Source organism: Littorina saxatilis, linkage group LG4 (assembly GCF_037325665.1).
Source record: "Littorina saxatilis isolate snail1 linkage group LG4, US_GU_Lsax_2.0, whole genome shotgun sequence".
NCBI classification, from domain to species: domain Eukaryota; kingdom Metazoa; phylum Mollusca; class Gastropoda; order Littorinimorpha; family Littorinidae; genus Littorina; species Littorina saxatilis.
Window position 1 is genome coordinate 68,174,200 of NC_090248.1, and position 25,139 is coordinate 68,199,338.

General features: G+C 39.5%; 1 protein-coding gene and 1 long non-coding RNA gene across 3 annotated transcripts in view; one reads left to right on the forward strand and one right to left on the reverse strand.

Annotated features, from left to right (window-relative positions):
* The window catches only part of LOC138965462 (uncharacterized), a 75,883-nt gene extending 71,522 nt beyond the window's left edge, over window positions 1-4,361 (forward strand). For both annotated transcript variants that reach the window (XM_070337621.1, XM_070337622.1), the window contains exon 16: window positions 665-4,361. In XM_070337621.1, the coding sequence (XP_070193722.1) occupies window positions 665-914 (250 nt within the window). In that variant the 3' untranslated portion in view covers window positions 915-4,361. The remainder of the gene's footprint in view (window positions 1-664) is intronic.
* LOC138965463 (uncharacterized) lies at window positions 3,448-19,232 on the reverse strand. The gene is made up of 5 exons (XR_011455467.1): window positions 19,132-19,232; window positions 12,921-13,093; window positions 10,239-10,508; window positions 6,630-8,135; window positions 3,448-5,579 (listed from the first exon to the last, which is right to left on the reverse strand). It is a non-coding gene; the product is annotated as an uncharacterized lncRNA (long non-coding RNA).
* Between the last annotated feature and the right edge of the window lie 5,907 nt (window positions 19,233-25,139).

The following is a 25,139-nucleotide window of genomic DNA, read 5'->3' on the forward strand; positions in this document are numbered from 1 at the left end:
GCCTCTCTAATATTGTAACTTCTGACTGATTTATCAAGCTTTTCGCGTTGTCATTTCAGCCTGGCCATCATGCTGTGGGTTTTGTGGTATGGACAAGACGCAGCAGATCACATCAGCTCGAACCTGTTTGTTGGAAACTTCGAGCCTATACTTTATAACTTTGTTTGTCTGTCAATGTTAACACTCTTGTAGTGTCACTTCTCACTGATTTATCAAGCTGTTCGTGTTGTCGTTTCAGCCTTGCCGTCATCATGTGGGAGTTTGGGAACTGGATCACACTGCTTTTTATTTTTTATTTTTTTATTTTTTACAAATTTATCTTTCGTGTTGTGGTTTCAGCCTTGCTGTCATCCTGTGGGTGTTGTGGTTCGGACAGTACGCAGCGGACCACATTAGCTCCCTTTCCTTGGCAGTACACTTCTCGCTGATTTGTCTAGCTTTTCATGTTGTGGTTTCAGCCTAGCCATCGTCATGTGGGAGTTGTGATATGAACAAGACGCAGCGGACCACATCAGCTCCCTTTCCTTGGCAGTACACTTCTCGCTGATTGGTCAACCTTTTCATGTTGTGGTTTCAGCCTGGCCATCATCCTGTGGGAGTTGGGGTGCTGGATCACGCTACTTTTTTTTCTTTTATAAATTCGTGTTTTGTGTTGTGATTTCAGTCTGGCCATCATCCTGTGGGAGCTGTGGTACGGGCAGGACGCAGCAGATCACATCAGTTCCCACCTCTTTGGACGTCTGGAGGACGCAGTGAAGGCAGGGCTGAGGCCCTCCATCACCCAAACCATCAAGCCGCCCGATGACTGGCTGCGCCTTCTCCAGGCAGGCTGGGAGTTTGAAGCCTCCAGGCGGCCCAGTAGCCAGCAGGTGGTGCAGTTTTTCGAGGACTTCCTACAGAAAAATAGAGTGTAGTTTGCGGGTATAGAAGTTTTTGAAGTTTAGGACAACCCTTGTCGTCAGCTTTCCTCCGTCTGCTGACTTATCTCAACCACAGCTTTTGGAGAGAAAAAAACCACTTGACTAAATGTAATAAGGAATTCTGGTCGAAGCGCCCAAACAGTGAACAGATGCCTCAGTTTTGTGAAGACTTTTGGTGTAGGCTCAAGGCTATCTATCTCCACAAGCAGCGGGCATCTGCCTCTGTGCTTCCAAGACTTTTTGAGGAAAAATCAGATGTTGTCTCATGACGGACAATCTCAGCAAGTTTTATGAATAGAAACATTTCTTTTGCCCTTCACGAAGAACGAATTGCGTTTCGGTTCAAAAGACTAACTTTCCAGAAAACATTTAGTGGTCAGGGTGTCAACCTGTTAGGGAAGCATTAGTTGCGTCTTTGGTCGATGGAACTGTTGGAATGAATGTTTAATCTTTCATCGAACAAGTGGAAATACGAGTAATTTCCCTTTATCCAGTATTAAAACGCCGTTGATGAAAGGACTTTAATCCCTGGGAAATAATAACAAAATTACGCCGTTGATGGAAAAGTTAGTATTTTATGCATGTTTGTATTATAGTTACTTGCTATAGAAGTGTTTGAGTATTATGTTGTATTTTAATACAACAAAACATGTGTTTCAGTACCCTCTATTCCAGACCTTTTTCTGTTTACTTAACCTCTCAACTTCTCAGAATTTCTCTGCATTGTGCCAGTTAGCTTGCCTCCATTTGTTTTCCTAGATTTTCTCTCTTTTTATGATTTACATTACTAAGTATGTTGGAGATCTGAAAACAGGGGAACCATTATATACCATTGCCTCTGACAGAGTTGAGGGGTTGATGATAAAAAAAAAGAGTTTTACAAAATAATAGGTGGTGTTAGCGCTTTTCCTATACACGTGAATTGTTGTTGTTTTTGTGTGTGACGAAATTAATCTTGTGCCTTCAATAATAAACGCCTTGTGAAAAAATTAAATGAGTTTTGTAACTTTGATAAAAGATAAAAGTTTATGACTTTGATGAAAGAAGTCCTGAGATTTGATGAAAAAATTACATATCTTTCATGTTACAATGTTTTCATAAGGAAACATAAATACTTCTATGTAAACATTGACTGAATCTGTCATAGAAGGTTTTTTTATGCATTTGATAACACTTTGGAAGTAGTTTACTTCTGAGGGAAAGATTTAACTGACACCTTTCGTTTAATTTTAATGTTGCCCCTTAATGAAATAGATTGAAGCATTTGTTTTCTTTCTTTGTAATTCAAAAATTAAATATATTTAACATAAATCATTATGTTTTACATGCATTGCTTCAAAATCGAACGTTTGTAGCACAGCATTAAAAGCCGGGAAGGTCCATATTTATGTCGTTTAGCTGTTGCTGTTTATATTATGAACGTTGAATGTTTGCTTTTTGATTCTGTGGGAAATGTGTTGTTGTTGTAAAGAAATTAATAAAACTCAAATAAAGTAATGACATTAAATGTTACTGATGCTGTTGCTAATGACTGACATTGTTTCGACTTTGCCGGAAATACTCTTTATTTCCGTCGTACGTGTTAATGAAATATAGCATAATGAACGAATTCTTGTGTGATTCCATGATTACTGTTGATTGGTATATGTTTGTCTGTCTCTGTGTCTGTGTCTCCCTGTGTTTTGGGTTCACAATCGTTTCTTCGCTCTGCTATAACGCCTTTGTCTCTGTGTGTTGATTTCATTGTGATCATCACATAAACCATCTTTATTTCAGATTGTCATTCTCTGAATACTTGCTTTTAAATTGTTCAGCATAACCTTATTTGTCTTGCTCTCACCTAACTGCTGGACACCTCTTCGGATTTGATTTGACCGCTTTGGAAAACAGTTTCTTTGAGGTGTGTGAGTTAAAGAGTTAATGCTACTTTCGTGTGAGGTGAACGACAGCTATATGCAAATATGAAAGTTATTTAGAATGAACTAAACAAAAGAAGCAATAAAAGCGAGAAGATTTTTATAGTGGAGTGAACAAGAATAACCTGCAACGGAACACCTTGTTGGAATGAATAGAAGACGATTATTGTGCAAAGAGATTACATATTAGACCAAAGGTAACTATTCTATAGTAAAATGCAACAAGACAGATTATCTCCACTTAGTCCACCACAATTCCCTGTGACGCTGCTCAACGCTAAGCTCAGTAACAACCCTAACCACAATTTGTGTGATATTACATAAAGAGAATCAAAATAGTCTGTAATAATTTGAGCATGTTTTGTGTAGGAGTAGTAGTGCAGAGACAATTATGGATTTTCCGACGTGTTGGATATGTTTTTTGTCAAGCAGACACACACACACACACACACACACACACACACACACACACACACACACACACACACACACACGAGCGAATGCACTTAGCAGAGAGACAAATAGAGGGGAGAAAACAGAAAGGAAAAGCGGAAGACAGAGCAGAGACTAATTATAAACAAACAATATTCATGAAATAAAAACACAATACACAATGTCTCTATTTTTATTTCTTCACTTATTACATCCACTTTCATTAAAGAAAATACACATTTTCATAGAATCTAAACTCAAGGCAAAAAATGAAGCAGTCTTACATTTTCTGATGTTTCTGTCAATTTACCTTAAGCTCCAAACCGTCGGCTAGATCACTTATCGAGAGTTGAATGTAAACATCAAGTGACAAAAATAGACAAAATAAGTTCAAAAGGTTGATGTAACCTTAATGTAAACTTCACACTGTGAAAACTGTGTCGTGGATAATTTCTGTGTCATGACAAAAAAGCGTTCTTTGCCAATAACAACACTTTCGGTACATCTAAAGTCACCCATAGAGTTTATGTTTTGAGGCAGAAATCATTTAGTTTGGGCTTATTGCTTCTGAAGGGTTTTGATAAGAACAAACCTATGGCTTAGGTTTCGTCAGATGAAATCTGGTCAATGATGTACAATTAAGAAAAATGATTCAACTCAAGGTTTGGTAGTATGCACTGTTTAAAAGAAATGCATATTTTCACGGCTGTTGCGTTCGTAAGATGCTTTACCTTTTTGCCTTGAGTTTAAACCAGCAGCTCGTTCAAGAAAAGCACCAGCACACTGGAGCTGGTTGCTGAGTGCCTTGCAGACATTCCATTTGACAACTACAGTCTACACTTCGGAACAATTTGTTCATTCTATTTGACCCTACCCCTAAATAAATCCACATTCATTTTTCTGCTGGAATGATTTGTCTAGAGGTTTCTACTGGTGGGAAGTACAAACAATTACCTCAACCAGTTTATAGTCAACTTCTAGGACAAAAACACCATTAGCATAGGTCCAATGCACTTCCCAAAAGTACCAGAAACGTGTCTAAGTAAAAGTGTAAATCATGCCAGGGACAATATGACTGGTCAAGTCTATTCTGTGTAGAAATTATGGAGAAATTCACTTCCTGGTAACTTTCAGTACCAGTCTAAGATGGACATTTGAGATTCTCCTTGAGATCTTCTAAACAATTTTAGGAATTTTACTTTCGGAGATTTTCCAACTCCTAGACAGACTGCCTTGAGCAGGGCTACTGAGTTCTGTCTACCCATCTCCTGGCTATAGACAAGCCAATTAATCCTGGGAGCACAGGGAGAATTTTGATTTCGGAGAATTCCCAACTCCTAGACAGACTGCCTTGACCAGGGCTACTGAGTTCTGTCTACCCATCTCCTGGCTATAGACAAGCCAATTAATCCTGGGAGCACAGGGAGAATTTTGATTTCGGAGAATTCCCAACTCCTAGACAGACTGCCATGAGCAGGGCTACTGAGTTCTGTCTACCCATCTCCTGGCTATAGACAAGCCAATTAATCCTGGGAGCACAGGAGGAATTTTGATTTCGGAGAGTTTCCAACTCCTAGACAGACTGCCTTGAGCAGGGCTACTGAGTTCTGTCTACCCATCTCCTGGCTATAGACAAGCCAATTAATCCTTGGAGCACGTGAGAATTTTAATTTCGGAGATTTTCCAACTCCTAGACAGACTGCCTTGAGCAGGGCTACTGAGTTCTGTCTACCCATCTCCTGGCTATAGACAAGCCAATCCTGGGAGCACAGGAGGAATTTTGATTTCGGAGAATTCCCAACTCCTAGACAGATTGCCTTCTTCGGGGCTAAGGAGCTCTGTCTACCCGATTGTTATGAAAACAAGTTTGGAGCTCCTGAGGTATTTCATTTCACTATAAAAACTGAGTTTTACAAAATAAATACAAAAAAGACCTACCAACATTATTTTTAAAAAATCAACTTGCACAAATGGCAACAAGCTAAAACACAACAAACATATTTGTTTGTACTTATTTCGAACAAATCAATAGGCCAGCTCGGCGTTTTAAACTAAACAATGTTAATATAATAATATTTTTGCTTTTTAACTTTGGTATTCAGTGAAACGTACTTATTTTGCATTCTTGATTGAAATAAGGTTGTGTTAATGACTAATTAATTAAAGACTTAAAAAGGTGTGCAGAATGAAATAATCCTGTGAGTTATAACAAAAATTCGAAAATATTTCATTTGTCGTCATTATCCAAATGAGAGGGGCAGCCAGGTCTGTTGACATGATCCTCAAATGACGTGTGTCGCGTGGTTGCTGCCTGATGAACAGAAAACAAGACTATCAAACACTACGGTCAGTGACACCTAAGAATGGTTGCTACACGTGGTCAAAGTTTGTTCTTCGTGGAAAGCGTAACTTTTGGCCTGAAGTTGACAATTATTACTAAAAAAAGAATTGGCAAAAGTAAAGTGAGATGAAAATAAAAATGCATCACTCGGCTCCAATGAGTGTAACTATTTATATCTTTAGGGTGAAAATTCAGCTCCAAAATGTTTTCGTTTTGTATATATATGGTGGATATAGATTGGACGGGAAAAAACCTTGATAGGCGTGCGTGTGCGTATGATAGTATGTGATATGATAGGACACACACACACACACACACACACACACACACACACACACACACAAATACACACACACATACACATACACACACACACAAACATACACACACAGATAAACACGAGCACACACATACAAAGCACACACACACACACACACACACACACACACACACACACACACACACACATGCAGCTGCTTCCCTCTGCAAGAAAACGTCTCAGAATTATTAAAATGGGATATATTTCTGAGAACTCATTTCAGAAAGTACATCAAACACAAAAGATGCTCTTTTTAGAAGATGCGTAATTTCGCTGTTGTTGTCTGGCTGGTACTTTGCGTAATTGAGCAATAATAATAGTAATAATAAAAATAATAATAATAATAATAATACAATACTTTTTGACAGTTTGCACAAAGAGCCTTAAGAATTGCTATTCTGAAAAGAAGAAACTCTGGACATTTCAGGCATATTTCACATGAATTCAATAGACCTTCGTTATGAAGCGCAAACCTGCCTCGGCAATTTAGTTGTTTTTGTTGTTGTCAATTTCAGACAGTCAAAAGCTGCTCTGTGAAAAAGTACAAAAGGCAAATGTCATTTGGTAAAACCTATTTCCTCAAAACCCGGCAAATCCCAAAATAATGAAAAATCTTCATTTTGATCAAATGCATGTCCACTGTCTAACCTTGACTAGCATGGCTTTATTGACTATATATATATATCTATATATATATTTACCAAGTTGCAAGTCGTCAACGCTGAGGACGTTGATCGTAGGCATTTTAGGACTGCTGCAATTTTCGTGAAGTCGACCTGCACGCTGTATCATTCTCTGTACAAATCTCTGCATCGTCTTCTTTGCCTCATGTTCACTCCTTTCTTTTTTTCTCTCTGAACATCTCTCAATCAAATGATTTGCAATTTGAACAAAACCAGTTTCCTTGCCTGTACTGATCACATAATCAACTCTTAGTACACGCTTCACTGCGTATGCTTCAGCAAGGCTGTTGCAAGGGCCAAGAATGGTAACGGGTACAACTGAACGCTTGTTTGCTCTTTGTGGTACTTTGAGGTTGCTTTTCCCCACATGAATGGTAACAGGTACAACTAAACGTTTGTTTACTCTAAGTGAAAGTTTTAGTTTGCTTGTCTCAGCAAGAATGGTAGCAGGTACAACTAAACGTTTGTTTACTCTAAGTGAAAGTTTTAGTTTGCTTGTCTCAGCAAGAATGGTAGCAGGTACAACTAAACGTTTGTTTACTCTAAGTGAAAGTTTTAGTTTGCTTGTCTCAGCAAGAATGGTAGCAGGTACAACTAAACGTTTGTTTACTCTAAGTGAAAGTTTTAGTTTGCTTGTCTCAGCAAGAATGGTAACAGGTACAACTAAACGCTTGTTTACTCTAAGTGAAAGTTTTAGTTTGCTTGTCTCAGCAAGAATGGTAGCAGGTACAACTAAACGCTTGTTTACTCTAAGTGAAAGTTTTAGTTTGCTTGTCTCAGCAAGAATGGTAGCAGGTACAACTAAACGCTTGTTTACTCTAAGTGAAAGTTTTAGTTTGCTTGTCTCAGCAAGAATGGTAACAGGTACAACTAAACGCTTGTTTACTCTAAGTGAAAGTTTTAGTTTGCTTGTCTCAGCAAGAATGGTAACAGGTACAACTAAACGCTTATTTACTCTAAGTGAAAGTTTTAGTTTGCTTGTCTCAGCAAGAATGGTAACAGGTACAACTAAACGCTTGTTTACTCTAAGTGAAAGTTTTAGTTTGCTTGTCTCAGCAAGAATGGTAACAGGTACAACTAAACGCTTGTTTACTCTAAGTGAAAGTTTTAGTTTGCTTGTCTCAGCAAGAATGGTAACAGGTACAACTAAACGCTTGTTTACTCTAAGTGAAAGTTTTAGTTTGCTTGTCTCAGCAAGAATGGTAACAGGTACAACTAAACGCTTGTTTACTCTAAGTGAAAGTTTTAGTTTGCTTGTCTCAGCAAGAATGGTAACAGGTACAACTAAACGCTTGTTTACTCTAAGTGAAAGTTTTAGTTTGCTTGTCTCAGCAAGAATGGTAACAGGTACAACTAAACGTTGGCTTACTCTTGGTGGCATGTTTACGTTGGTAGTTTCCACAACATTTTTAACAGGTAGAGATAAGTCTGGGAAAGTTAAATCCTGTTTGGGGCTTGTTTTTACTTTCTGCAAAAGTTGTCGGTATTCATCAATCTGCATTGTTACTGTTACTTGGTTGTATTCTGAAAGAAAAAGAAAACACAGTTACCTGTCACAACCAATATCAGAGTTTGTGTTACAGCATCGATTAAAAATCTGTGTGCTAGTGAGTGAGTGAGTGAGTGAGTGAGTGAGTGAGTGAGTGAGGGAGTGAGTGAAAGAGTTAATGAATGAGTGAGTCTGTTGCTAGTGAGTGAGTGAGTGAGCATGAGGGAATGAGTGAAAGAGTTAATGAATGAGTGAGTGTGTGAGTGTATGAGTAAAAGTACAAACAATCGAACGGGTAATTTTCGATTGGAGTAAATCGTCTTCAACAATAATGATCGATGGTTTAAACCTTTTTATCAAATTATGTCAACTGTCTATGCAATGTGTGGCTGTATGTTTGTGTGTGTTTGTCTGTATGTATGTCTGTCTGTCTCTCTTATTCTGAGCTTATTGGTGAATGCGCTGCTTTTACCACCCGGTTTTGAGACGAGCATTTGGCTTTGCCTTAGGCGCCAGGGTCGGTGTAACTTACACCTCTGACTTGTAGGTGAGGACAGTTGTCTAGAACAGCGCGGTGCATTTTCCTTGAATGAGGGTGCAGTGTTCGGTATAGAACTGAGGCGCGTCCGCCGCGACGGTGCCTGAGCTAAACATTGGCGGGTACTGCTCACAGCCCGGCACACGGCACTGTAAACATTCCCCCTCCCTTCACCTTTCTCGCCACCATTGGTCTCATAGCTACACCGGAATTTCTTCGGCGTTGGTGGTTTCAAATTAATGCGTACGGACCCTTACAATGCGATAAATTCGTAGGTGTCGTTGGCGACCCCCAAAACTAAAGAAAGGCCGTTTCATTTTGTACGGAGAAACTTTCAAAGTAGCATGTGTACTCTTTGGTCTCGCTGTAGTAAATTTACCCCACAGTTACCTCCTCGCCTGCTTCCAAAGTAAGCTCTTCTTCCGACCCATACTAAACACTCATTCTCAATAAGTAGCGTCCCCTTGGTTTTCAAAAAAGACAAAAAACACTTTCTGGATATTTCGTAAGCATTTAGTGTTTTTGTTTAGCTTAATTGTTCACCAACATGGGAAATTGGGTGCCCAACAGACAATATCTTTGGTTTTTATTAGATCTACACAGTAAGATGACCAACTGAAGCACCGTAGTTGACAAATGACGCAATAACGTAACTAACTATCATATACATGTAGGTAACTATCGTATAACACTTTTATACACAAAATCCACTCAGACTAAATCAACGACATTTTACTAGCTTGTAAAACAATCACTAAACCTTCCAACTGTGGTAATGATGTGTTTCTGCGTTGCAGGCTTGAGCAAATACGACGGTTTTAATGACTGGATCTAAACACGCGCGTGGTTGAACTTCTTTTCAGTGACGTTTTTGAAACCAGCGAACGGTGTGATTACAAATTACACCAGCGGCATCTTTAAATCTATACGCACAGAAAAACCAAATACATTGAACGAAAGCTAAAAGGCTGGACTGTTAGTTGGTCTGTGGACGTTTGAACATCTTGCAGGTCTTTGAGGCAAGAACAGGTTAAAAATTGCCTTTTTTCAGACAAGTGCAGATTACAGGGTATCAAAGGGATCTAAATGCCCATTGGTTAAAATAGAAAGCAGGTCTTGTTCTTTCGAACGATATATGATTTGGTAATGTACACAATGTTTTAGATCTATCCCCGCCGCAGTTTGACAACAAACACGTCGAAAACGGCATCATATTTTGGCCCGCAAATGACGGTACTGGAAATGACGGTACCGGAGATGACGCGAGAAACATACTCACGAACTTTGTTTCAAATGCGTGATGTTTGACACAGGATTGAGGCCACAAGAAGATTTACCAGTGGCACATGAACAGGTATGCAGGCATCATACCTTTTAAGTAGGATGTGTGAAGTCATTTGCACATAAACGCCGTCAGGGAGAAACAAGCGTATTTTGAAGATAACCAGTAATAGACAAGTTAAACACTCAAACTTCTGACAGTCCACAGGGAGCAAAACATGGCGTGCTATAATCATTACTATGGTGTTACGTCACTGGGACAACAATCTCCCAGGGGACGGAAGTTGGGTTTTAAGGGAAAATATTACAAAGATCTTACCGATTTGTAAGAAGTTGCAAGGTGGGATTGTGATCGTCACACCCTTGGCTGCGATCTCTTCCAGCTTCTCCATACTCTGCTGAACTGGTGCTAGCCATTCTTTCAACATGTCGAGCAAGTGTAGTCCAGGAGATTTTTCAACGAAGGCTTCGGAAAATCGTAGTAATTCTTTTAGTGCGCTGGCGGCAAGTTGCAATGCCACAAACTGGTGTTCTGATGATTGCTGGAATAGCTGCATGTTGAGGTCAAGGACTACAGTACCGGAGTCCACTGAAAACATAAATTTGAGGCCTGTATAACTAAACGAATGGCACATTACTAACAAAGTGACACGATCTCTTATATCTGTTACAAAACTACATTAATATGTTTAAGTTACACCTCCGTTCGTACATGGTATCGCGTGGTATCTCGTCAAGACAGGGTCAATGAATATGATGACGTCAATAGAGGCTCTGCCGAGAGTGATGTTATCATATTCCTTCACCCTGTGGAGACGAGATACCACATTACATGGATAAATCGGAGATGTAATTTAAAATGTGCAGATAATTTATAACGACATATTAGTCATCACAAGACAGGTACTATATACTTTATGTGTCGTCGGCTACGAATATAGCCCTGGTGGTTGACACGGATTGTAGAAGCTCCAATCATCCCTTCATTGACCGGAATAAATGCTTAATCCGCTGTCATTTCGCCACTAAACCTTGTTTCTTCTTTTCACTATTTTGTTAACATTGTAACGGCACCCCAGAAGAGTGTTTAAGCTGTTTCAGGACACGGGTTTAGCTGCAACACTCGAGTGGCTTGCTCTGCATTACTCTTTCTTTCTTTATTTGGTGTTTAACGTCGTTTTCAACCACGAAGGTTATATCGCGACGAGGGAAAGGGAGGAGATGGGATAGGGGAAAGGGGGGAGATGGGATAGAGCCACTTGTTAAGTGTTTCTTGTTCACAAAAGCACTAATCAAAAAATTGCTCCAGGGGCTTGCAACGTAGTACAATATATGACCTTACTGGGAGAATGCAAGTTTCCAGTACAAAGGACTAAACATTTCTTACATACTGCTTGACTAAAATCTTTACAAACATTGACTATATTCTATACAAGAACCACTTAACAAGGGTAATAAGTGAAGAATTTTATGGGTGAGAAAAGGAAAGTAAAAGGACTTTGGGGAGGCAGAAATAGAGAAGAAACAAGAAAAAGAGAGAAAACTAATGGACCGATCTTCATGAAACATTACATGAGAGTTCGTGAGTAGAATATTCCCAGTCATTTTTTTTTAATAAATATTTTTGATGACGTCATATCCAGCTTTTTGTGTCGCTGTCACGCTCTCATTTTTGAACCAAGTCAAGCAACCTTTGACAAAGTCCGGACTATGGGATTGCATTGCATCTCGGAAGCTTACAAATGCATTAATGAGTTTGCTTATTAAACTTGTCATTAAAATCGATTTTTTTGCAAACAGATTTTGAAATGATTGCATCGTATTCTTAACAAAATTATAAATCTATATATATTATAACAATTTGCTCACTAGAATAACTTAATACTGTATTTGTCTGATTGTCATTTCCCTCTCCTTTTCTCATGTGAAATACACAATGTCTGATTTGACATTATTTTGACAGTAAGACCGTACACGTTCCCCAAAATCAGGCCGAATAAATCAGACATTGCAGATACAACTAGACTACAATGTCAACAAAAAGCTATACAATCGCAACGGCAGTAATCTTCCAATCAAAAAGCTACACAATCGCAACGGCAGTAATCTTCCAATCAAAAAGCTACACAATCGCAACGGCAGTAATCTTCCAATCAAAAAGCTACACAATCGCAACGGCAGTAATCTTCCAATCAAAAACAAACACACTCATGGACGATATACTGAAAACTACTTCCGACTCCCAAGGAATGATTTTTTTTTAAATTTTTTTTTTTTACTGTTTACTCCCAGTTTCTTCTAAAACTACTTTCAGTTCTCACTGACACTTTATTTTAATTTTAAAGCTACTTTAGAGTCCCACTGATTTTAGAAACACATTTGTATAAAGGAGAACCTCTGCTGAAAGGGAAAGGCAACAACTACCCTTCAAGCCAAGTAGTGCATGCTTCTGTCAGCTCATCAACCGATCATTCAATCAGTCAATTGTTGTTTTTTGTAAAAATTGTATCTTGTCTGTCTTACATTTCTAATTAGGGTATAAGCGATTCTCTGACCTTGACATAACGTGAAATAACAATTCCTATCTAGATGTACATATTTATAACCACACTTAATATAAGCTTAGCTTGTTGTGTGGTCACAAATGTTTATATAATATATCGCATATACATGCCACCCGTATTTCCTTGATAAAATCTTGTTTAAACCAATCAGTCAGCCTGTCAGTCAGCGAACCAATAACTAATCTAATCGATCAATCCGACAGTCAATCAACCTATCAATTATTTTGTCAGTCAATACATCTGCCAATGAATCTATCAAGCAATAAATCAACCAATCGATCAGTTAAGCAATCAATCAATTAATCAATGATCAGTCAGTCATCTTATCAAACGATCATTGTTCCACGAGCAGCAGCTCATTGACTGATACCAATCAATCAATCAATTAATTAATCAATGTATCAATCAATCGATCACTTTCAGTATCTAGCTCGTACCGTTCTGTCCTGATACGAGAAAAATCGAGACGAATCCATCCTTTTGCCAAGCAGAAGATGCCACTGCATCGGAGAAATTCTGGAGAAATTGACGCAGACTGTTGAAAAATGCATGAGGAAGATTTCGGAACTTGGAAGCTCGAAGTTGAACCACGGGAGGTGGCTTACTGCCACTGAAATTAATAAAAACATTATTTTAGTAATTATCAAGCAATAATGCAATCACGCTTGAGTCCCACAAATCAAGGTACAACTTAAGTAGGGAATTAAAATGTGTCGTCGGTCGGCGGTTGCCGACGTCGGCGGTTGCCGACGTCGGCGAAGGAACCAATCGCTGCACAAGGTTATTGACTTGTAAGCAAATTAACAGGTCCAGCTGCTTTAAGTTTCGAGAATAAATTTTCAATGTACATTTATTTGAACTTGGGAAATACAAAGAGCTCAATAATATGTAGATTTATTCTGTAATACATTACTCAAAGCAATTAATAGAATACAAGAATTACGTGTTCATCAAATAAAGAGTTGAAAACTTTAAATAAAATAAATAAATACCTTGAAAAATGCTCTTGATTGCTCAGAGATTCGAACTCGTGACCGCCAAAGTGACGAATTTACTGTGATTTCAGTGTATGTAAACATGATTTTTTTTCTCGAGTGGTTTAGAATAGGCGACAGCGAGAATTTAGGATTCTGGGTAGGGAAATCCTTTCATTCAAAGACGTCTGCGCCTTTCGGCGATATCGCGATTGGTCAATGCATTTCGGAGCCAGACAACAACGTAATGACGGTCACGCTTGAAATTAACGCTACTTGATATTGCTTTCTAAACTTACATACGAAGTGAACGGGAGCATAGGGTCAGTTTTAAGCGTTTGAGCCCTGTGTAGCACGGAATGAGCATGCGTATGCGAGACTAATGGTATGACTTTCTCAATCCAACGGTTTTAATCGGCTTTGACGAATGGGTATCTATGAGGACTAAACTATATGAGTGGTAGAAGCAAACCGCTCGCTGATTAAAATTCATTTATTATTTGGCATAGTTTTGCAGCAGTTTTACGCAAATCATTGCAGGTGTTTCTAAATTACAGAACATCGATTGTCCCTTGAAATTTGTAAGGTCCAATTCGTCAGAAATGTTCCAAAATGGCGCCTTTGTGGTACTAACTTTAACCAGATAACTTCATCAATGTTTGGTAAATCAAGACAAGGACAATGACGTCGTTGTTTGGTAGCAACTCTACGAATTCAGTTCGAGTCATATTTCATTGAGTCAGGTGCACTCATGAAAACTCAGGTTAGGCGCAAGCCCGAATGAAGAATGACGATTGTTACTTGAAATAACCACCACGTAAAAAGTATGACATAAGACACAGATCACCGAGTGGGTTTACATTATCGTCGTGACATTGCTGGCAAGCTGCCAAACCACAGCTAGTTGGGTGTTATATTTTCTTCCTACGCATACACCGGCCAGCGCATGAGGGAGGGGGTGGGGGTGGGGGCGACCTTTTTTCAATGTTTGTTCATCTTGAAGAACGTGAAGGAAAATTGTATGATCCTCTGTCCAGTATTTTTGTCAGAATCGCTCTCCAAACACACACACACACACACACACACATACACAAACACACGAACACACACACATACAAACACACACACACACACACACACACACACACACACACACACACACACACACACACACACAAATCACCCTCATTCGATTTCCAGTCTGTCTATGAACATTTAGCCAACACTTGACTGTATGTAAAAATAAGAGAGAACAAATACTACAGAGGTGACGTTATCTACCAATACAAACTAGGATTTCAAAGATTCGTATTTTTGGTTTAAAATAGGTATGTCCTGATTTGCCTATACGAAGTGCCTTGTGGGTTTTTTTTAAAATTATAATAATACATTTTTGAAGGCTCAGCAAAGGCAAGTTGTTTTGGCAAATAGGGCAATATTTGCATTATTGAGAAAATGATAAAGAATTTAAGTTTACCTCTTGATGTGCAGTTTGATTTATTAGAAAAATGTGAACAACCAGTGTTATTTTATGGATGCGAGATCTGGTCACATGAAAAATTGGCTTTGAGAAAGAAGTTTTATTTTCGGTGTTTTTTTAATTGGTTCTCAGTGTTATTTATATATTAACACCCTCTTGCTTGTTTTTTTGGAGAATGCGGCTGTTATCCAGTTGAAATTAAGGCCAAATGTCGAATATCGTCTTGTTTGTGATATGAATAATGGTGTATTTAAGATTTTATGTTTCATATTAAAATTATGTTGGGATTTGTATAACAAGTCTATATTTGAATTACCATGGTTGTCAAGTATTCATTCATTGTTAACCGATTTGGGCCTATCAAATCGCATTTGGACTTGCCAATCTTTATCCTTCAACCAGTTTAAGAGTATTGTAAAGCAGCGTCTGAAAGACCAGTTTTTGCAGCATTGGAATTAACAGTTAACAGCTTGTTGCAAATAGTGTGTGTTGTAATTACCGTTTATTTAAACACGAATTTTGCTTTGAGAAATATTTGGTTTGTTTGCCATGGCAATCATTATGCATTTTCTTAAGATTTAGATTAAGTAATCAAAATTTGTCGATTCATCAAGAGCATTTTTTTTTTTACATTTTAAGGGAAAATAGAGTGGGTGGGATTTGTAATCATTGGGAAAAAGGCAATGAATTTCATTATTTGTTTAAATGTTCAGATGGAAGAATAAAATCTAAACGAAAGATTTTGTCAGGAAATTATTATTGTCACTACCCTAATGTTATTAGGTATTCTAATTCTCTTACCAGCAACTCATGTGTGTGTGTGTGTGTGTGTGTGTGTGTGTGTGTGTGTGTGTGTGTGTGTGTGTGTGTGTGTGTGTGTGTGTGTGTGTGTGTGTGTGTGTGTGTGTGTGTGTGCAAAGATCCTGTTTGGTACAGTATCCACATTGACTCAGTTGATTGCAAATTTCATACGCGATACGGCAGTATTTAGCGTCTATGCTGTACCCCCTCTTCTAGTAATCAACGATTCGTTTTTCGCTACGACCGTTATACGCCATCTACCAAGGTACACAGCACATTCAGCTCAGTTAGAATTCGAGTGCAAAAAGAAAGGCAGAAAAAAACAGATAGACAAACAGAGTGTTAACTATACATCCACCTGTATTGAGTTTTGTGTCCTTACTATCTTGTGAACACTAGTTTTTTGTGTCCGTACTATCTCGTGTCCATTAGTTGTAGGTCCTTACTATCTCATGCATTTTTGTTTTATGTCTTTACTATCGTGTGCAAACTAGTTTTAGGTTTTTATTATGAAATGGGGCAGCCAGTGTGATAGACATTCCTATCATCTCAGATTAAGAAGTCAGTCTCTCCTTTGAGGTTGGTGTGAGGCGGCCATTAATCTAATCACAATTTAAGCTTCGGCCATGTTTGATTCTTATGGTGGAGGTTAAGTCAACTAATACGTACGGAAGTCACAGTTTTTAATTGCTTCGTGCGTCTTTATTCCTTTACCAATAAGTTCTCCTGATTGTGGTACCGTTGTGTTCCTAAGACTCTGCACTTTTCTTTGATATCAGGCTTAATATGTATAACGGAAACAAACACGTGATAGTCACTAATGAATGAAATAATTAGGTTTTTTCCGATTTAGGTACAAACTGTGACTAATTGAAACCTGGCAGTGAGGAGGGTCCCACCGCAACAGTTAGTATACATCCTTATGTACCCGTATTCGCATGTTTGGTTTTGATTATCGGCTAGAAAAATATGAAATGCAAATGGCGGCCATAATTAAGATTACTTCCTCTAGCGGATAATCAAAACCAAACATGCGAACACAGGTACATAAGGATGTAGACCAACTGTTGCGGTGATAGCCTCCTCATTGCCACGTTCCAATTAATCACAGTAGGCCTAAGTACCCGAATCGGAAAAAAACTAATCACTTCATTCATTAGCGACTATTACGTGGTTGATCAAGTTATACACAGTGATCCTCATATCAAAGGAAAGTGCAGAGTCTTAGGAACGGTACCAAAATCAAGAGTATTGGTCAAGAAACGAAGACGCACGATGCAATTGAAAACTGTGACTTTCGTACGTATTAGCTGACTTAACCTCCAGGAGTCGACTGTACATTGATCATTTTCGTTTTCCAAATCGATATCCTCATAAATTCCCAGCCTCTTCTTTTACTTCCCATGAAAATTAAACAAATAGAGTAAGTGCGCCGGTGTCCGTACCCCTTCCTCGGACCGTACCCCTTCGGTTTTTGTTGTTTTTACTCGTCTGCAGACCTCCAGTCGGTTCGTGAAGCGTCTAATTTTAAACTAGAACTATCCGGCAGTGAATATTTGTAGCCAATGACGTGTTCGCGCTCACTTTACCGCCTTACCAGCCTACACGGCAAACCCACTTCTACTTTTGCTTTCTGCTTGTTGAAACTTTTAAGTTTTCCACTCGATCAAATTCAGTTGATATGGTTGTTTGAAATGGTCGTACAGCTCAGTTTGGGTCTTTCTAGATGTATTTTTCACGCTTAACACGATTATGGGGGTTAAAAGTATGCTTTGAGTCAAGTTTCATGGGTATTTGTCAAAACATAACGTAGCGTTCAGCAGAGTTGAAAGGGGTACGGTGTGACTTGTACTTGTACAAGTCGTGACGTTTTCATCTTTCGCCGTGTTGATATTTCGCTTCTCGGCCTCGTTGATCTAGTATAAACTCTACACTGAACAAAAAAACACCCTTCGATAGTACTGATAAGCGACCTTGTGTACCTTACATTCATGGGGCCAAATTTGTCCAACCAATTTTGTTTATTTAACTTAAAATTTGATTTATCCTAAAGTGTTTTCCTTCTTACTCAAGGGACGTAACCACTCAGTACACGTTTTCGAAGAATTCGATTTTGGGGTTGAAATCTATAAAATTTTACCACCAATTTTCTTCACATGCAAGAAACTGACATGCTTTTCGTCCTTAAATAATTTCACTTCTTAATTTTACCAGGAAACAACATTTCAGTCTTGAGTATATGTCGAGGGGGAAATATGTGCACAGGCGAAAGATGAAATCGTGACAACGGTCCCGGGGCCTAAAAAAATCAGGGTCTTCCTCGGTCCGTACCCACTTTTAATTTACTCTTTTTTGGGGGTTTTGAAGCCAATGTCTGTTTTATGGCCTACTCATTACTTTTTGTTAATTTATTATGTTACAGATTTGAATATATACGGGTTACTTGGATGACTTGATTGTGATACTGTTATTGTTTGTTACTAAGATCTGGTCAGTTCTCTATTTCCTAACTTTTTTGTTGTTGTTGACATTACACACACACATAGACTAAACTAAATTAACTATCTTCTTCTTCTTCTCTCCGTTGGGACCGGGTTTATTTGATAAACGTAAGTGGTCCCGCGTTGATGTCACTTGTCGATTCCGGATGCGGTGTGTGCCTCTTGGAATCGGGATGACAATTTAAAAAAACCAGCACTGAGAAAGGGCAGGAACTGGATAGGTTGGGAGGCGTGAATATATCCCATGAATATATTCACCATAAAATTACAGACAAGCAATCATACATAATTATAGGTATGCAAACGATTTTCTACAACCCTTAACTTGGTTAAAAACAACGACAGACGGACCAGGGTAGTAGGGTCTGAGTACTGTACGGATCGAGGCTTACCCGGGTACGGCTTCGAGGAACAGCTAGTACGGATGAAGGAAAACCCGGTACGGTCCGAGGCTCAGATGAATGACGTTAGAAACGGACTTCTACATAATTAGGGGATTCCCCTCTAAACCAACCAATGGCAGCCAAGAAAGGCCGACAGCCCGCAGTAGCTGTAGAAATTTATAGAATGGCGATCGAAGCCACAGCTCCGAAGTTATGAGCTTTCAAACCTGAAAGGGTACGGACACCGGCGCACTTACTCTACACGGCAAACGAAAATTGAGAAGAAAACTGGAATTGGGTATAACTTTTTGAGCCACCCGACACCCTGTATACACAACAACAACAAAATGTCCATAGAAAATGATAGCGAACAGCTGAAGCATGAAAAGACTGGTTGTCAAGCGATGGGAGTTAGTATGGAACTTGCGCTTCGGAAAAAGCTACATCCTCTCATGTTTTTATCATAAAAGAGATTAACAGTTCAATTTAGTAAACGATAATCTACATACCTGAAATCGACAGGAGGGAGCATTTTAAACTTGACAGGGTAGTGCGGCGTTTTAGCCATTTTGTTGGTGTGCACAAGTTCTTCTTTGTCAGCGTATGTATACTGAATAGCGAGTCATCAGACACGTGATCAGCCGGTGTAACGATAAAGGTTGTTCCCACTGAGAGTAACCACCACAGACACGAATTCCTTGCAATCATAGACAGAATAATACTTTCTGTCACAAAGATTAGTATTCTCTCGGTATACGCTTGTATCTTATCAGAGCTCACAGACACACACACGCAGACGCAAACACGGACGCATAAGATATGAGCTTTGGTTCGATTTCGACTCCGCATTTCGAGAAATATGTATGCTGGTATTGTATCCATAATTGTGCTGATATAGTGTATGAATTCTATGACGTTAGTATGAGCAGGGTTGTCTGAATGTATTACCATTGAATCGTCATTAAATCGTGTTATTTTAACCAGTGCAATTTATTGGACACACGCAGCAACAACAAATTCACTTTGTACAAATATACTTTTCATGAAAATTTGACATTGAAAGTCACGAGCCCCATTTTTGCACAGCAAAATGTCCGAGTGTTGCATGTGTCCTGAACGTTTCAAAATTTACTCAAATTGTCATTGAACTTTTGATCGAACATACACTTTACTTCTGTTCCGAAAGGACGCAGATCAATTCTGCACATATAGTCTTTTGTGTGTACAGAAAATGTGAAGGATGTTTTTGGCCAAAGTACTGCTGAAAGACATCTTGGCTGTACCATTAAACATATCCTGATTTTTGTGTGTTCAGTGTACTTTGATATGTTTCCATTATATTTTGCGGTTTGCATCAGAAAGACGGGGCCAACACTGTTAAAGTTAAACAGTCTTAGCTACCATATATAGCAAAGTGTGCGTAATAACAGCTGTTTTAGTGGATATAAACTAGACAGTTTTAAGCGCAAAATTTAAACGGAACGCTGCTAGAAGTGTAACAAAAATGAAAAAGCATAACGATTTCGTGGTTTCTGCGTCCTCAACCGTTTTGAAATGTGCAGGGAGGACTGCTGTTAGTTTTTCAGAACAGGGGGTGGTCCATATTAGGAGCCGGTCCATATTAGGAGCCCTTCCCCTACGTCTCCGCTTGAAGTAATGTTTCAGGTAGCAACAGCTATTCGCTGGTATGCCTGTACCCGTAAACCACCTTGTATACGCCCAGTATCGAGTAAACGCCCACCCCCTACTTTGGACCGAAAGCTGTGCATAGGTCATACTACCTAGTAAACGGCCATCCCCTATTTCTTGATTAATGATGTCACAAAAAATGTGTTTGGAACATTTGTTTTAAGTGTTTGTAAACTTCAGCATTGCTGAGTAATAAAAGAGAGTTGACATTTTCAAAGCTCTTCTGATATTTTTCAACACGATATTAATTTTGTTTCAAGATATTATTCCTCGAATTGTATGGCTTGAATCAGTGCAACTGCAGACCTAGGTCAATCTGTTCAAGTTAGCATTATCTTTTCAATCAATCAATCAATATGAAGCTTATATAGCGCGTATTCCGTGGGTACAGTTCTAAGCGCTTGTCGAAGAGTTGTCAACACAGGACTAACAAAGAAACTAACATCTTCAGACGGACACGAACCCTATCACACACTAGCAAACCCTGATAAACATACAACAAACAACTGTTTAACAACAATGTACACATCAATAGCTAGGTCCAAACAAAATAATATCAAACACAAAGAAAACACCTCTCACAGAGCACAGCACAAGAATGTTTTGGGGGGCACAACACATCACGTCGAACATGAAAGTCGCAGCCAGCTACGGGAAGAACTGAGTCTTCAACCTACTCTTGAACGCGTCAAGAGAGGGGCTCTGGTGAAGCTCAAGTGGCAGGGAGTTCCAGGCGGAGGGGCCCGCGGAGGGAAATGCACGCTGACCAGCAGATGCGAGTTTCGAGCGAGGGATGTGGAGGTGGAGAGGGTCAGCAGCAGAACGAAGGGGACGGTCGGAGGGTTGGGTGTACAGGTCCAGGGAGGATTGAAGGTTCTCGGGAGCAGAGTCGTTGAGACACTTGTAGACCAGAGTGGACAGTTTGTAGGAGATTCGGGTGTTGACAGGGAGCCAGTGCAAGTAGCAAAGTAGGGGGGTGATGTGGTCTCGCTTCGTCTTCCTCAACGTCAGCCTGGCAGCAGCGTTCTGGACTCGTTGTAGGCCATGAATGGATGAGGCGGGAAGGCTAGCCAGAAGGGAGTTGCAGTAGTCCAGACGACTGAAGATGAGAGAGACAACCAGCTTGACACATGCGTCGTGGGTGAGGTAGCGACGGATGGAGGCGATGCGTCGTAGGTGGAAAAAGCAGGTCTTGATGATGAAGGAGATGTGTGTCTGCATGGTGAGAGTGGAGTCTTTTGAAGTTATAAACCACCGTAAAATAAATATTTGACCCAAAGTGTGTGCCAGAAAGCCAAGTTGAGTGCCTCACATGACATAGACAGTTTGAATAAAATAACATGAGAATGAATGTTGGGTACGAAAAAAAGTCGCAATGATTTTCTTTTATTTATGTAAGTAGGTAACGGCGTTCGCCAATACATTTTCACAGCAATGAAGTCGCGGTGTAGTTTGATACAAGGGGGCTTTACTTTGCTTCACACCGGTTCTTCGCGATACCACATCAGTCACATAGAATAGGCGCAAGCCTGAATCTATAGTAGGAACCACGTAAAACGTCAACCTGACATGAGACACGGGTCAGCGAGTTGCTTTACATTGACGTCTTGACTCTGCTTACAAGTTGTCAGCCACAGCTAGTTAATAATTATGTGCTGCAAAAAGCTCTGAGTGAGTTTTGGGTGTTGCTGTTTTTTCGTCCTGCGCATGCACTGCCTTGAGCATGTGGGAGGGGGTGGGCGACTTTTGTGTGATTGTAAGGGTGGTGTTAAGATTGGGAGAGTCGAGTACTGCAGGTGGCTGATTGAACCGACACACGCACACCTGGGCAGCACAACTTCTAATTGTTGCTGCTAGCTTTCAATTCATTCCGTCACTCTTTGTGACTGACACTCAAAGATCAACACTGAAAATGTGTGATAAGTCATCATCAATACTAGAGAAGTTTGGACAGCTGAACTCCGAAACACGAGACGGGTCGCGCTGTCTTCACGAAGCATGCAAATATAGGACCGCTTGTTTCGTGTTTTTTTTGGTGGTGTTTTTTTTTTAAACGTCTGAACGTCTTTCAGTGGCTTTGCTATAGCTAAGACTGGTGGCATATGAGTGCGGTGGTACACTGGTTAGGATAAGCAGCTGATTTTCATTGTTTTGATTAATACAATAACATGTACTCCGACACTGAATCAAGTACCGACAGACGATGGCAAAATGCATACATGTATCACACAACGCTAGAGGGTTAACATTATGTGTTTCTATTTGAATAACTCGTATTGTTTCCAATATGGCTGATAGTAGTGGAATAGACGAAGTCTGAAAATAACTCTGGCGGGTTTGTATGGGTTTGGAAAGAGTGAATACTCTTGCTTTTACAGGGACAAACATTGGACGGGCCAATCACTAGCGAGGGGTGTGTCTGAAACACGTGGACAGGAGCACGTGTGAACCTATTTGTCAGAGGAAAAGCAAGGGTATTCACTCGTTCACAACTCATACAAACCCGACAGAGTAATTTCCGAAAAGCGTCTATTCTACTGACGTTCGTGTAGGGTAGAATTAGATCATTTTCTCGATTTACATAAACATATTTCTTTAAACAACCGTCCGATTGTAATGACAACAAAATTGATCAAATGCAGAGCAGATTCCACACAATGATTTTAAAATTACCAAGACATCTTTGCACCGAGCTGCAAAACATAATTTACTCCAATTTTGAAAAATGGTTGCGAAAAAGGTCAACGTAATCATATTCTGATCTTCTTCTTCTTGTCGATCACACGTCTTATATTGTCAGCTCGGACAGCGAGACGATTGATGACATCTTCTCCAGGTCTTACTTTCCTCCGTAGTAGGCCTATACTCTGATTCTAAATGTATATTGAGCATAAAATCGATGTGAATAAATACGTAACACCGTAGGCACATACAAATACATTACCATATCCTACGTTGGTAAAAGTTGTGTTGAACGGGGCAGAGGGGAGCGGAGTAGGGGGAGGGTTTTAGCTACACGGCATTTATTCAGATGCACATCTAATGCTCATGCCTGTGTCACGAACTGAAAACTCTGCCTGAACAATCCCTCTCAATGCGGTCAATGCGCTCACGCTAACATGGGGCGATTACTCATGTCGTGAACAACCTAACCCTAACCCTAACCCTAACCTAACCCTTACCCTAACCCTAACCCTAATCCTAACCCTAACCCATGGTTCGTTCGGTCAAAGGGTCGCATTTTTTAAGTTCAAGATTGGCGCATGCGCATTGACCGCTATGAGAAGGATTGTTCAGCAGAGGTTTCACTTCCTGACACCGGCTGTCAGACGTCTGTGATTAATTGTCTAACGGTAACTGCAGTGATGGATGACACAATGTCTATGAATTTTAATTATTACTAGCTCTCGTGCTGCTTGTGAAGTCAGTGCATTAAATAAACTGTGCCAAAAATAGATTGCAACACGTTTCGTACCTGCCCTAAAACAAATCATACCCGTGTTGTTTTGATCAAATCCCACGCTGTATGTTGGGCTATACCGAGAGCGCGCAGACGCCAGGTGTAAACAAAGCGTTGTCGCCAACTTCACGGCAAGTGTCCCCCATTTGAAACAAAATGTGTCTCTTTAATACCACGTTCAGCTTAAATTTATGGTTGTGGGAATGAGTAAGGTTTGTATCTGGTACATGTGTGGTTTTGAACGAGAAATACACACGTAAACGAACATACGAACCGATTTGCTGTAGATCTGTCCTCACTCAAGCATATTCGCCCCCTTTTTATATTTAGTCAAGTTTTGACTAAATATTTTAACATCGAGGGGGAATCGAAACGAGGGTCGTGGTGTATGTGCGTGTGTGCGTGTGTGTGTGTGTGTCTGTGTGTGTGTGTAGAGCGATTCAGACTAAACTACTGGACCGATCTTTATGAAATTTGACATGAGAGTTCCTGGGTATGAAATCCCCATAAGTTTTTTCATTTTTTTGATAAATGTCTTTGATGACGTCATATCCGGCTTTTCGTGAAAGTTGAGGCGGCACTGTCACGCCCTCATTTTTCAACCAAATTGGTTCAAATTTTGGTCAAGTAATCTTCGACGAAGCCCGGACTTCGGTATTGCATTTCAGCTTGGTGGCTTAAAAATTAATTAATGACTTTGGTCATTAAAAATCTGAAAATTGTAAAAAAAAAAAAAACAATGTATAAAACGATCCAAATTTACGTTTATCTTATTCTCCATCATTTGCTGATTCCAAAAACATATAAATATGTTATATTCGGATTAAAAACAAGCTCTGAAAATTAAATATATAAAAATTATTATCAAAATTAAATTGTCGAAATCAATTTAAAAACACTTTCATCTTATTTCTTGTCGGTTCCTGATTCCAAAAACATATAGATATGATATGTTTGGATTAAAAACACGCTCAGAAAGTTAAAACAAAGAGAGGTACAGAAAAGCGTGCTATCCTTCTTAGCGCAACTACTACCCCGCTCTTCTTGTCAATTTCACTGCCTTTGCCATGAGCGGTGGACTGACGATGCTACGAGTAGGCCTATACGGTCTTGCTGAAAAATGGCATTGCGTTCAGTTTCATTCTGTGAGTTCGACAGCTACTTGACAAAATATTGTAATTTCGCCTTACGCGACTTGTTCTTTTTATCCCATCTTACACGCCTCTTTGTCAATAAATAGCCTGACAAGCCAAACTATTATGTTCATTGATGTGTCCTGCGTTGACATGTGCAATATCAACATTCAAAACGGTCTGTGTTGTGCAAACATTCAACAAGTCGCGTAAGGCGAAAATACAACATTTAGTC